Source organism: Cebus imitator, unplaced genomic scaffold, assembly GCF_001604975.1.
Source record: "Cebus imitator isolate Cc_AM_T3 unplaced genomic scaffold, Cebus_imitator-1.0 Scaffold134, whole genome shotgun sequence".
In the NCBI taxonomy this organism is placed as follows: Eukaryota; Metazoa; Chordata; class Mammalia; order Primates; family Cebidae; genus Cebus; species Cebus imitator.
Genome location: NW_016107449.1, coordinates 1,758,989 through 1,771,907, shown reverse-complemented (window position 1 = coordinate 1,771,907; position 12,919 = coordinate 1,758,989). Strand labels below are relative to the sequence as shown.

The 12,919-nt window shown below is 44.2% G+C and overlaps 1 protein-coding gene across 3 annotated transcripts in view; it reads right to left on the bottom strand.

Moving 5' to 3' along the window:
* The window catches only part of CST9L (cystatin 9 like), a 38,976-nt gene that overhangs the window by 17,776 nt on the left and 8,281 nt on the right, over positions 1-12,919 (bottom strand). The window contains exons 1-3 of one of the 3 annotated variants that reach the window (XM_017541455.2): positions 9,061-9,538; positions 7,463-7,576; positions 6,315-6,506 (exon numbers count right to left, since the gene is read on the bottom strand). In XM_017541455.2, coding sequence (XP_017396944.1) covers positions 6,417-6,506; positions 7,463-7,576; positions 9,061-9,300 — 444 coding nt within the window. In that variant the 5' untranslated portion in view covers positions 9,301-9,538 and the 3' untranslated portion in view covers positions 6,315-6,416. Of the gene's footprint in view, positions 1-6,314; positions 6,507-7,462; positions 7,577-9,060; positions 9,539-12,919 lie in introns of those variants that run through there. The other 2 variants (XR_001828948.2, XR_005202305.1) reach the window with 2 other exon arrangements.

The window sequence follows — 12,919 nt, the reverse complement described above, 5'->3', positions numbered from 1 at the left end:
GTTTTTCATTCTGTTAATGTGGTGTATCACATTTATAGATTTGCATATGTTGAACCAACCTTGCATTTCAGAGATAAATTCCAACTGATTATGGTGAATCATTCTTTTATCATGCTGCTGAGCTCACATTATGATATTTTTTGGGGGAATTTTGCATCTATGCTCATTGGGGATATTAGCCTATAATTCTCTTTTCTTACGTTGTCATTCTCTGGCTTTCATGCAAGAGTAATGGTGGTCTCATAAAATGAATTTGTAAATAGTCTGTTCTCTTCAATTTTAAGAAATACTTTGAGAAGAATTGGTATTGGTTCTTTAAATGTTTGGTAGAATTCAGTAGGAAAGCCACCAATTTCTGGGGGTTTTTTGACAGGAGATGTTTTATTACTAATTCAATTCTTATATTCATTATTGATCTCTTCAAATTTTTATTTCTTCATGATTCAGGCTTGGTAGGTTATATGTTTCCAGAAATTTATCCGTTATTTTACATTATGAAATTTGTTGGCACATAATTGTTCATAGTCATTTAAGATCCTCTGCATTTCTGTGGTATCAGTTGTAATATCTTGCCTTTCCATTCTGATTGTATTTATTTGACTATTCTCCTTTTTTCCTAGTCTAGCTAAAGGTTTGTCAATTTTGTTTATCTTTTTAAAAAACCAATTATTTGTTTTGTTGATACTTTCCATTGTTTTCCTAATCTCTATTTTATTTCTTTCTGCTCTGATCTTACAATTTTTTTCCTTCTATTAAGTTTGGGCTTAATTTGTTTTTCTTTCTCTGGTATTTTGAGGTGCAATATTAGAATGTCTATTTGGGTTTTTTAAAAATTTGATATACACATTTGTTGCTATAAAGTGCCTTGTTAGAACCACTTTTTGCTGCATCCTGTAAGTTTTAATATATTGGATTTTCATTTTTGTTTGTCTCAAGATAATTTCAATTTTTCCTTTTAATTTATTAATTTATCCATCGATTATTCAGAAGCACATCTTTAAATTTTCACTTTATTTGTGAATTTAAAAATCTTTTTGTTATTGATTTGTAGATTCACACCATTGTGGTCAAATAGAATACTTGATATGATTTCATTCTTTTTAAATTTGAAACTTTTTTGGCCTAATGTAAATGTATCTTGAGAATGTTGTTTGTGCAATTGAAAGAAACTTATATTCTACTTCTGGTGACTGGAATGTTCTGTATATATCTGTGAGGTCATTTGGTTCAGGGAATATTCAATTATAATGTTTCCTTATTCCTTGTCGTTGTCTATCTAGGTAATCTGCTCATAATGGGAAGTAGAATATTGACGTTCCCTACTATTATGGTTCTGCAGTCTAGCTCTCCCTTTAAATCTATTAACTATTGAATTATATGCTTAGGTGCGCAGATGCCTTGTGTATTTGCTTTTATAATTCTTATATACTCCTAATGAATAAATGCTTTTATTATAAGGATCTTCTTTGTCTTATTTAAGTATTTTTTACTTAAAGTTTATTTTATGTGATATCAGTATAGGTACCTCTGCTCTCTTTTGATATGTTTGCATAGAATATCTTTTTTCGTCCCTTTGCTTTCCACCTATTCATACATTTAAGGTTAAATGAATCTCTTGTAAGCAGCATAGACACAGATCTTATTTGTTTATCCATTCAGCCATTCCATTTCTTTTGATTAAAGATTATAATATATTTATATTCAAGGTAAGCATTGACATGTAAGAACTTACACTGCCCTTTTGATCATTGTTTTCTGGCTGTTATGTAGATTTTATCCCCTTTCTTTCTCTCTTGTTTTCTCCCTTTATTATTAGACAATTTTATGCAGTGGTATGCTTTGAATTTTAGTTTTATGCTAATATTTTCTTTATCTACTACAGGTTTTTGGTTTTGGTTACCATGAGGCTTACACAAAACATCTTATAGTTATAGCAGGCTATGTCAAGCTGACAATAACCTAACTTCAATAGCATTGAAAAATTCTACACTCTTCTCCCAGCATTTTGTGGGTTTGATGTCACAGTTTACATCTTTTAATATTGTGTACCCCTCAAAACAGGGGTCCCCACTCCTGGGCTGCCATCTGGTACCAGTCTGTGGCCTTTTAGAAACCAGGCTGCACAGCAGAAGGTGAGCAATGGCTGACAAAGCATTACCACCTGAGCTTTGCCTTCTGTCAGGTCAGCAGTGGCATAAGATTCTCATAGGAGTGTGAACTGCACCTGCGAGGGATCTAGGTTGCATGCTCCTTATGAGAATCTAACTAATGCCTGATAATCTGAGGTGGAATAATTCCAAAACCATTCCCTACCCCTCAACCCCCAGTCCATGGAAAAATTGTCTTCCATGAAACTGGTCCCTGGTGCCAAAAATGTTGGGGACCACTGCCTTAACAAATCATTGTAGCTACTATTATTTCAAAGAGTTTTGTCCTAAAATCTTCATACTAAAGATATAAGGGATTTACACATTACCATTATAGTATTAGAGTATTCTGAATTTCAGGATGTCCTTAAAACTATCAGGGAGATTTTTATTTTCACATATTATTATGCTACCAATGAGTATTATTTTCTTTGAACTAAAAGAATGTTCTTTAGCATTTCTTTTCTTTTCTCTTTCTTTCTTTCTTTTTTTTTTTTTTTAAAGATCGAGTCTCACTGTTATTGCCCAGGCTGGAGTGCAGAGGCATGATCCTGGCTCACTGCAATCTCCGTCTCCTGAGTTCAAGCAATTCTCCTGCCTCAGCCTCCAGAGTAGCTGAGATTACAGGCACCTGCCACCATGCCTGGCTAATTTTTGTACTTTTAGTAGAGAGGGTGATTCACCATGTTGGCCAGCCTGATCTCAAACTCCTGACCTCACAATCTCCACACCTCAGCCTCGTTGAAGTGCTGGGATTACAGGTATGAGCCACCACGCCCAGCCAGTATTTCTTTTAAAGCAGGTCTAGTGGTGATGAACTTCCACAGTTTAATCTGCCTGGGAAAATTCTTATTTGTCCTTCATTCCTGAAGGACAGATTTGTTGTTTATAGTATTTTTGGTTGCCAATTAAAAAAAAAATTTTCAGTGTATTTAATATATCATTCAGCTTTGTCCTGGTTTTTAAGGTCTCTGCTGAGATATTAGAGGATAATCTTATAATGGTTCTCTTGTATGTGACAAGTTGATTTTTTCTTGCTACTTTCAAAAATTATCTTTGCCTTTGGCAGTTGAAAATTGTATTATAATGCATTGGGTAAAGATCACTGTATATTTAATCTATTTAGGGTTATTTGGGCTTCCTGAATCTATATGTTAATTTCTAGCTCCAGATTTGAAGAATTTTCTGCCATTATTTACTTAAAGGTGTTTTGTCTTTTCCTCTTTTGTATTCCTTCTGAGAACATTCATTGGTTTGCTGGATAATTTTTTGTAAATTCTGTAGGATTTCTTTACTCTTTTTGTGCTTTTTGTTTTGTTTATCTCACAGGGTAATTTCAAATGACCTGTTCTTAATCTCACTGATCCCTTCATCTGGTTAATCAAGTCTACTGGTGAAGAAATTTTTCAGTTAGTCATTGTGTCTTTAGCTCCAGAATTTGTGTTGTTCTTTTTTATGGTTTCTCTCTTTTTTGATCTTATAATTTTATTTGTGTGTGCTTTTACTGATTTTATTTATATGTATTTTGATATTCTCTTATAGTGCACTGAGCGTTTAAATATAACTACTTTGAATTTTTTTTGTCAGATATTTGTAAATCTCCACTTTTTTTAGGGTCAGTTACTGGTGCTTTATTTTTATGATAGTGTCATGTTTCCCTGATTGTTTGCAATTCTTATGGCCTTGTGTTGGTGACTGTGCATTTTAAGTAGGCACTTGTTCCAATAAATATAGACTGACTTTGACAGGAAAAGCCCTTCACCAACCATTCTGTCCAGAATTCTGGGCATGGATCTGATGCCCAGAATTAGTCCATGATAAGCTTGATGCTGGAGTTCTTGGGCAGGCTCACGTGGTGCTTGGTTCTGTGGGGTTGGGCCTGCAGCCTGGGCTCACCAGGATTGACCTGTTGATTGGGTCTACAATGATGGTTCTATAGCCTTCTTCCATGTGGTTGGGCCTGAAGCCTGAATCAACTGGGCAAGTCTGAATCCTGAGTCCACAGAGGCTGAGTTGGCACTGAGGAAGTCCTAAATCTGTGTCTGCAGTGGCCATCCAGGTGCTGGGATGGGAGTGGTGCCTGCGATGGAACTGGAGCCTGAGCCTATAGATTCTAGCCTGGCCCTGGAGAAAGCCTGGAGCCTGATTCCACATCTATAGGCCTGGGTCCTTGGTTTTCAGAGGCTATCCTGAAGACTGAGTCCACAAGTGGTTCTTGAGATTTGGTCCACAGGGAAAGCTTGTTCAGGAGTCTACTGGTATGGTTCTGGACCCAGGATACACTGAAACATGTCTAGATCTTGGGTTCACTGAGCCTGGCACTCTGGGGACAAGCCTGGGTCCTGGGGCAGTGTGATGCAGGGGAGTCCTAGAACCTGGATTTGCAAGTTCTCGTCTGGAGCATAGGTCTATAGAAGCCAGTCTGGAGGTTAGATGTGTGCATGTTGGCCTGGAGGCTAGATTCATGAGGACTGGCTTGGAGCCTGGGGCACAGGGCCTGGTTCAGATCTGGTGTCATCAACTCTTCAGGCTGACTATGGGTCCTGGGACTGTGGGGGCTGGCCTGGAACCTGGGCGTGCAGGGGAAATTCTAGAACCTGGGTTTGCAGAGCCTGGACTGGCAGTGGAAACTTTTAAGATAGGCCTGATCTTTGGGTTTACTGGAGCACAGGGTCACAGGGGATGGTCTTGAGTATATGCAGGCTTGTATATCTTCTGGTGCTGACCTGAAGTCAAGGGTTGCAGTAACTAGAGACTGACTCTGAGGGGCCAGCCTGGAGCCTTTACCTGTCAGAGCTGACCTAGTGCTGGGTTAGCCTACAACCTGGGACCACAATAGCTGTCTTAGTGTTGGGGTGGGGCTGTAGCCTTGGACCATGGTGCCAGCCTGAAAGCTGGGGTCCTGTGGGACCGCCTGGCACTGGTTTTACTATGGCAGGTGCAGTGTTGAGATCTGAGGCAAAGTTTAATACTCACTCACCTTCCTTCACGAAGAGGATATTTCTGTCCACATTGTACAGCCTGGAGTGGGAGGAAGGATGGTGTGGGTCATATAAAACTCTCCTTACTACTCTCTTCAATGTTCTTTTCTTATTTCTGTGCTACCCAAGTGTTGAAATCTATCACTTGGTCTTACTAGCTCCCGTGAGGATATTTTATGTTTGCGTAGTTGTTCAAACTGAGGCATTTGTGAAGGGATGAACTTTTTTGAAAGTTTCTATTCTGCCAACTTGCTGGTATCACTCCAGGGATTTTTACTGCAATAAACATTGTGAAAATATCCTATGTAATTGAGCATGAAAAGTGGGCAATTTAATTCCTATGTTCCTGAGGTTTTCTGCCTACCTAGCCTGGTTCAGAAGTAAGCAATCGGTTAACACTCTGTAAGTAAGTCCAAAGCCCTCTCACTCCCTTCCTGCCTCTCTCATGCACCTGCACATCCCACACTGGACAATCTCTCCCCTCTCGGAGAAAGTAGCTTGGTCTTGGTTTCCTTCTTGAACAAATCCTATACCTTTAATCTTGTGTAACTTCCATTTTGCTTAATGCTGCTCCTTTATGTTTCTTATGTTGTTATCCAGGTTCATGCACCCCTGGGGATTAATGAGAATGCAGACTTATTTTCCAAAGGTGGGGAGGCCCTGAGGTTCAACATTTTAAAGAGATTTTCCAAAGATGCTGCTGCCGTCTCACATGTCAGGACCATTTTATGAGGATGAGCCTAGAAGACTTTCCTTCACCCATCAAACTGCCAAGGACCAGGAAAAGCATGTGAGCCACGCTTCAAGAGCAGAGGCCACAAGACCCAGGGAGCCCGAGGCCCTGTCTGAGCTCATTCATGCACATGAGGTATCTGAGAGGAGATAGTCACTGTACCTCTGGCCACATAGGTTATTGGCCCTGAGCCCTGAGACAGCAGCTCAGATGCACCACTTGTGCCACCTGGAGCTGGCTCGGAAATCCATCTACCCAGATCCTCCCTGTCTGCCCTGATGAGAGTAACTCCATCAAACACTCAACCCCTTTCACCCACAACTACAGCACACAAAGCTTCCGAACATGCTGATGTTTAATGATCTGTACCACATGATTAAATGGCTCAAGGTGTGTGGATTTTCTAAAATGCTGGTCTGAGATCCCAAATGCTTGCAAAACAGGATAACAAACAAGTACAGAGCTGGTCCGTCACTGGAGAGTCGTCAGGAGAGAAGTGCTGATGACCACAGAATGTGGGAGCAGTACACACCCAGGCCTGGGAGTGGCTTTCCCTCAGTGAAATCCTTCCAGGCAGGTCTTGTTCAGGAGGCCGAAGTGTGTCCTCCAGGGCCTGGTGCTGATGGTGAAGAAGTAGGTGAAAGTCTGAGAGAAGCAGCACAGGAAGGGACAGTGGGTCAGGGAGGCTCAGGAAACTCACGGCTCAAGCTCTCAACAATGGCTTCCTCTCCACATGGTCCTTTCCCAGGTCAAGCAGTGGGAAGATGGAGGCCGTGGCCATCAAGTGCTGCCCCCAAGCCTGAGTCCTGGGCTGTTCTGGAGGTTTGAGCTGAACTGCAGCTCTCTTCTGACCCAGGGGCACCCACGCCATGTTCCCTCCCTCCAGCAGTGGCTTTCAGGGGAACCCCAGGCTATCCTGGTGTAATCCCTGGACCCAAGAGCGCAGGAGAATGCATTGTCTCAGTGGAAGCAGTTCCCAGATTTCAGCGATTAGCTACTTGTTTGTTAATCTTATAATTCAGGGGTTGATTAAGCACAGGAAGAGTTTCCACAGAGCCAGGCTTTACTTGAAGCTTGTTCCCTAGAGCAGGTGCTGCAGCTTAGAAGGGCCCTGGACAGGGCCTGGAAGGGAGAGTAGAGGGGCTCCTTCTCAGCCTCCACCTCTTTTGAGTCTAGGGTGGTGTAGGGGAACCCTGAGGTGAGAACTGCATCCACAGACAGAGGTGATGTCGGATCCCAGGTTCATCCAGAAGGCAGGGGAGGAGGTCCAGAGAGGGGACAGCTTCTACTCAGGCCCAGGAGCCTGGGACCCCTGGGGGAAAGAGCAGTCTGAAGCCCATGTGCCCTGGGTGCAGGCAGCTTCAGTGGCATGACAGGGCAGAGTCGGGAAACTCAGACTGGCCAGGAGCCTGCAAGGGGACCCCTGGCTGCCTGCCCTCTGCGCTCCTCACAAAGTCACAAGCAGGGTGGCCTGGTGGAGGCCACTGCGGGCTCACTCCTCTAAGTCTCTTTGTCAGCTGCACCTGTGCCCACACCACACCCCGTGCAGCACCCACAGCTCTGGACATGAGGGAAGCTGGTGTCCTGTCTTACTGTCTTACATCGTTCAGCTCTGGGCTTTCTTGGAAAGGGCAGTTGTCAATGTCCTCTTCAAATTTCCCACACCTAGTTCTCCCCAGCAGGAGCTCCATTGAGAATATGGTCTTGGACTCCACCTAAAGTACACGGAGAGATTAATGTGAACACGCCCCGCTTGCTGCCTCTAAGTAGCTGCTGGTGTAGGAGAATTCCCAACACTCTTCTCCATTAGGGAGCTCACCCATGGGCCTGGCATCAGGAGATCTTTAGATTGGGGAGTTAAGAACAAAAAGCAGATGGGCATGGTAGGGCAGACACAGGCTGAGTCATAACCCACAAATGTATCCTCATTTCCAGTTGTGCTTCCCACTCTCCCATGACGAGACCCCAGCTTCACTCTCGGCCAGTGTCTGAACCTGCAGTTGCATTTTCAGAGGATGGCCCCATGTGCCTGGGGGGGTGTTGGCTATCCAAGAGTTTTCAGGGTAACCTCAGCCCTGAGGGCCAGAGGGAGCCTCATCCACAGCTTGTTGTCAAATCTTCCATCTGACCTCCAATAAAAAAAAATGCAAGAATGCCACCCAGCACTCCCACTACACATAGGCACACACCCTGGGGACAATGGCTTTAAGAAACACCATCTAGGGCTGGATATGGTGGCTCAAGCCAGTAATCCTAGCACTTTGGGAGGCCAAAGCAGGCTGACCATGAAGTCAGGAGTACAAGACCAGCCTGGCCAGCAGAGTGAAACCCTGTCTCTACTAAAAATATAAAAAATTAGCCAAGCATGTGGCAGGCACCTATAATTCCGGCTACTCCGGAGGCTGAGGCAGGAGAATTGAATCTGAGAGGTGGAGGTTGCAGTGAGTAGAGATCATACCACTGCACTCCAGCCTGGATGACAGTGCGAGACATCATCTCAAAAACAAAACAAAACAAATAGAAGCCCTCCACTTGGAGACGATTTTCATTGTCCATGCCTGCAGTGCAGATGAAGAGTGTGTTCCTGATTGCATTCTGTAGTGACTCCATTAGAATGAGAACATTTAGCACTAAGACCCGGTCTGAAGAAGAGTGTAAAACAGCCTTCAGTTTATTAAGCACAGACACAACAAGGTGCGCAGAGAAGGTAGAAATCAGCAAAGAGGAACTGACCACCCAGAGGTCTTTTGGGATTGATGGGGGTTTGTTACTGCTCCTCAACCCTTACTGTTCTCTTTTTTAATTTTTATTTTTATAATTACCTTTTTTTAAATCACATTTCTGGGAAATATTTCTTAATTACTCTCTATTGACATTTTCTGTTTAGCCCTTTTCTTTATTCTGTATCTTTGTTTTCTTGGTAGTCCTCATTTTGAAGTCATTATTCAGCCAAATAATGTCATAAAAAGACGCAGATTAAACAATACGTTTTGCATGAGAGTCGATTAGGATCAATTTTTTTAAAAATTCCTAACTTAGATGTTTTCAAAATCAAAAATTAACAAAGTTACCTTGTATTATCTCAGGTATGGACTATAACTAGTGAACAATAATCTTCAATAAGAACCCCTGTCCCCACCCCACTCCCATTTCTCCCTTAGCAGCAGATGCCAGGGCAAGAGGGGACATGGTCACCAACCTGCTCCTTCCAGGAATTCAAGATGTGCACCAGTCTGTAGGCATAGTGGTCCTTGCTCTGTTGGTTGAAGGTGTGTATGGCAAATTCCACTGTGGCAGGGAGGTAACGAGCCATGACATTGGATTCGTCACAGTCCCTTTGCTCATGGAAATGCCAGGCATGGGTCAGCAGGAGCTGAAAGTCTAAGAGAAGCAGCAGCAGCGCCCAGGGCAGAGCCCCCCTCTGCAGCAGGCCTGGCATGGTGCTCACGGCAGCCACCCCTGCCTTTGCTCTTCCCAGCCCCTGTGTGCACAGGAGTTAGCTGGACCCAGGCGCAGCCCTCAATCTCATCCGCTCAGGCACAGACTCCTCCTACTGGTCCTCAGCTCTGCCAGGACACCCTGTCCCTTCCCACACATTGCCTCGCCTCCTCCAGCCAAGGCAGTTTAAGTTATTTCCACCATACAGCTTATGGCTGGCCCTGTATATCAGAGTGAATTTTAAATCATGAAATATTTACAGAAGGAAAAAGAAGAAGCACACAGATTGTGTGGAAATCCATAAGAGGAAGTAAAGAGCTTGCCTTTTACCAGGTGGGAGGGTGAGCATCACAAGGACACTGAGCCCTGGTCCCTCGGTTTCCTTGTGAGGCCTGAGCCTTGGGAGCTCATCTGCTGGCCCCTGGCTTTGTGTCATCTGTAGCCCCTACAGGTGAGCTTCTCAGGTCACCAACTGCACCAAAGCTTTGCTCTTGCACTGTCCTCCCAAAAGATTCAAGAAGCAGGCTGAGTGGTCAGGTGCCAAACTGAGTCAGCATGTGACACCGAGTAGCTGCAAACTTGGCCCCAAGGAGAAGACAGCTCTGTGAGACAAACTTGTCTCACCCCACACTGGTGACAGGCAGTTCTACAGGACAGGAAGGACAGAATCCTGGATTAAAGGGAGGCAGCTCTGCATGTGGAGTCACTCATCTGCCTTCCTTCTGCCCTATTCTCTCTAGGGCAGTGCAAGGCACAGGCAGGAGAGGAGCTACCCTCTGCCACTAGATATCAAAGCTGCTTCAACAGATTCTGGGTGTCCTCAGGTGCCTGGTGTCCTTGGATGATTCTGTGCCTTCCCCTCCCACAGCAAACTGAGATAAGACCCGGGGAAATCTTGACTCTCACTCTCTCCTCCTTCACCCCCCAAAAAAAAGGATCTCCACTGTTCAGAAAAATAACTAAGATATCAGTTTATTCTTTTGTTGTCTAATATCTCAACAGTTGTACTCTGTGAACCAAGGGAAAAAATGCTAAGAAAAAAAATGGCAACTTTTATCAACCATTTTGACCTGGAAGGGACAATGAATATTGTGAGAAAAGGGCAGGAAAGACAGAGACCCAAGTCCTGAGGCCCCAGCCCGGTCATGCCCAGCCCAGCCCTGCATGCGTTTCTAAGCCTTGTCGGCCCTGGTTCCATCTGAGCCAGAGCCAAACTTTCACCTCCCAACATCTGCAGCCCCACCACAGACACTTAACGTCTTGTGACTAGAACACCATTCTAGATCAAATGTTTAAACACTTGCCCGGGAGAGTACATGTTTCTGTCTCAATGAGATAGAGTTTGGGCTATTCTTCTGACCCTTGATCATTTTGGTCTCCATCTGACTATCCTTCTTGGTCTTCTAGAGTGAGACATTTTGCCAACACTTAGGTGATGTTAGGTGGTTACTTTTTTTTTTTTTGAGATGGAGTCTCGCTCTGTCGCCAGGCTGGAATGCAGTGGCGCGTGATCTCAGCTCGCTGCCACCTCCACCTCCCAGGCTCAAGCAATTCTCCTGCCTCAGCCACCTGAGTAGCTGGGACTACAGGAACACGCCACCATGCCCAGCTAATTTTTGTATTTTTAGTAGAGACGGGGTTTCACGATGTTGGCCAGGATGGGCTCGATCTCTTGACCTCGTCATCCGCCCTCCTCGGCCTCCCAAAGTGCTGGGATTACAGGCGTGAGCCACCGCACCTGGCCAGGTGGTTACATTTAAATCAATTTCCTGGCAATAACTAATCTGAAGGAGGAAATGATAATATTGTGCTGCTATAAGAATGGACATTAAATAGTGCAGGACTGGTGAAGTATGAAAAAGTGAGGCCGGGGAGTTTGGCTGAGAAGACTATGGCAGTGCAATATGGGCAAGAACCTAGCCTTGTTGCCAGATAGCAGAATGGAGCGTCCAGTCCCAAGTCAGCAAGACTGATTCTACAAGACCTGCTCTGACCGTGTCCCACACCTGTTCCCAGGTCACAGCAGGGCCAGCCCCAGGCAGAGTGTCACTGCATCTGTCCATACTAGCACGGCACTGGCCAGGTCAAGAAAGCTGCAGGTGAAGAGCCCTGCTGCCTGATCCAATACCAGGTCCCGAGTGTCTGCTTACAGGAGACCCCACCCACCAGGCATGGAAGAAAGCAGCTAGTATGTGGGGAGCTGCTGTGCAGGAGCCATGCGCCACCTGCATCTTGATCCTCTGCCCCAACTCCAGGAAGTGGGTAACACAGAGTGGCCGAAACCTGTGTCCTGATTAGCAATGATCACAGGTGAAATCTGTCACTGTTGCATTGTTTCATGTCTTTTTGTTTTTGCTTTTTTCAGATTTTGTTTTGTTTTGTTTGAGACAAGAGTCTCACTCTGTTACCTAGGCTTGAGTGCAGTGGCGTGATCTTGGCTCTTTGCTGCAACCGCCACCTTCTGGGCTCAAGAGATTCTCCTGCCTCAGCGTCCTAAATAGCTGAGATCACAGGCATGCCCCACCAGGCTCAGCTAATTTTATATTTTTAGTAGAGAAGGAGTTTTGCCATGTTGGCCAAGCTGGTCTCAAACTCCTGGCCTCAAGTGATCCTCCCACCTCAGTATCCTAAAGTGCTGGTATTACAGGCGTGAGCCACCTGTCTGGACCCTATTGGGTTGTTGAAATGTCATTTGTCTTCTGATCAAGCCTAGCTGACTCATTCTCCTCATATTTATTTACTCATGGCAAACAAACAGCTCAGCCACACAACTATTTGCAAAATTATTTGTGAGATCTACTGCATTCTGAAAGATTTTCACTTGAGAAAGATTTTCAATCAAGCACAACTCACAAGTCAAGGGATCCATGACACAAGATTCGTACTCTCCTTTTCACTTGGCAAAGTCTTGCTTATAATTGTGAGGCAGAAGCCAGCACTGCAGAATTCCTTCCCACTGCATGAGTTAGACAGAAATGAAAACTTCTCGTCGGTTCCCTAAAAACTGAGATTGGGAAATGAAATAATGACAACAAAAATAGTGGTGCAAATTGACACAGTTATAGCTCATAGATAGATCTTTGGTCTGTTCAAAAACAAGAGACAGGTCAAGAAAGTCCAGAGGTTACCCTGAACTTGCATCTCTGCCTGACTTTCAACTTCAGCTCAAGCAAGAAGCCGTGGCCAGGACCAAGGTGTGAGTGGCCTAAGCATTGAAGGTGTGCCCAATACATGCACCCCGTGAGCTAGTTTTGGAAGATTGTCATTGCTGTTACAATTGTTTGGTGACTTTGACCACATGTGACAAGTAACACACTCTGCACATAGTTCAGAAAAGTCACTAAACAAAGACACAATTACAATCCACAGAAAACAGCAGTAAATCTTAAGGAGAAAGCAGACTCAGACTCCTAGAGTTACCGCAATTTAGCATTTAAATGCCCAGTTTTCCAAAAAAATTATAAGGCATACAAAGGGACATGAAAGTATGTCCCATTTAGTCTTTGTGGCGCAGTGGCTTTCAGCTTGATGTGATCCTGTTTGTTTATTTTTGTTTTTGTTGCCTGTGCTTTTGAATTCCTTACCCAAAAAGTCTTTGCCCACACCAGTATCCTGAAATG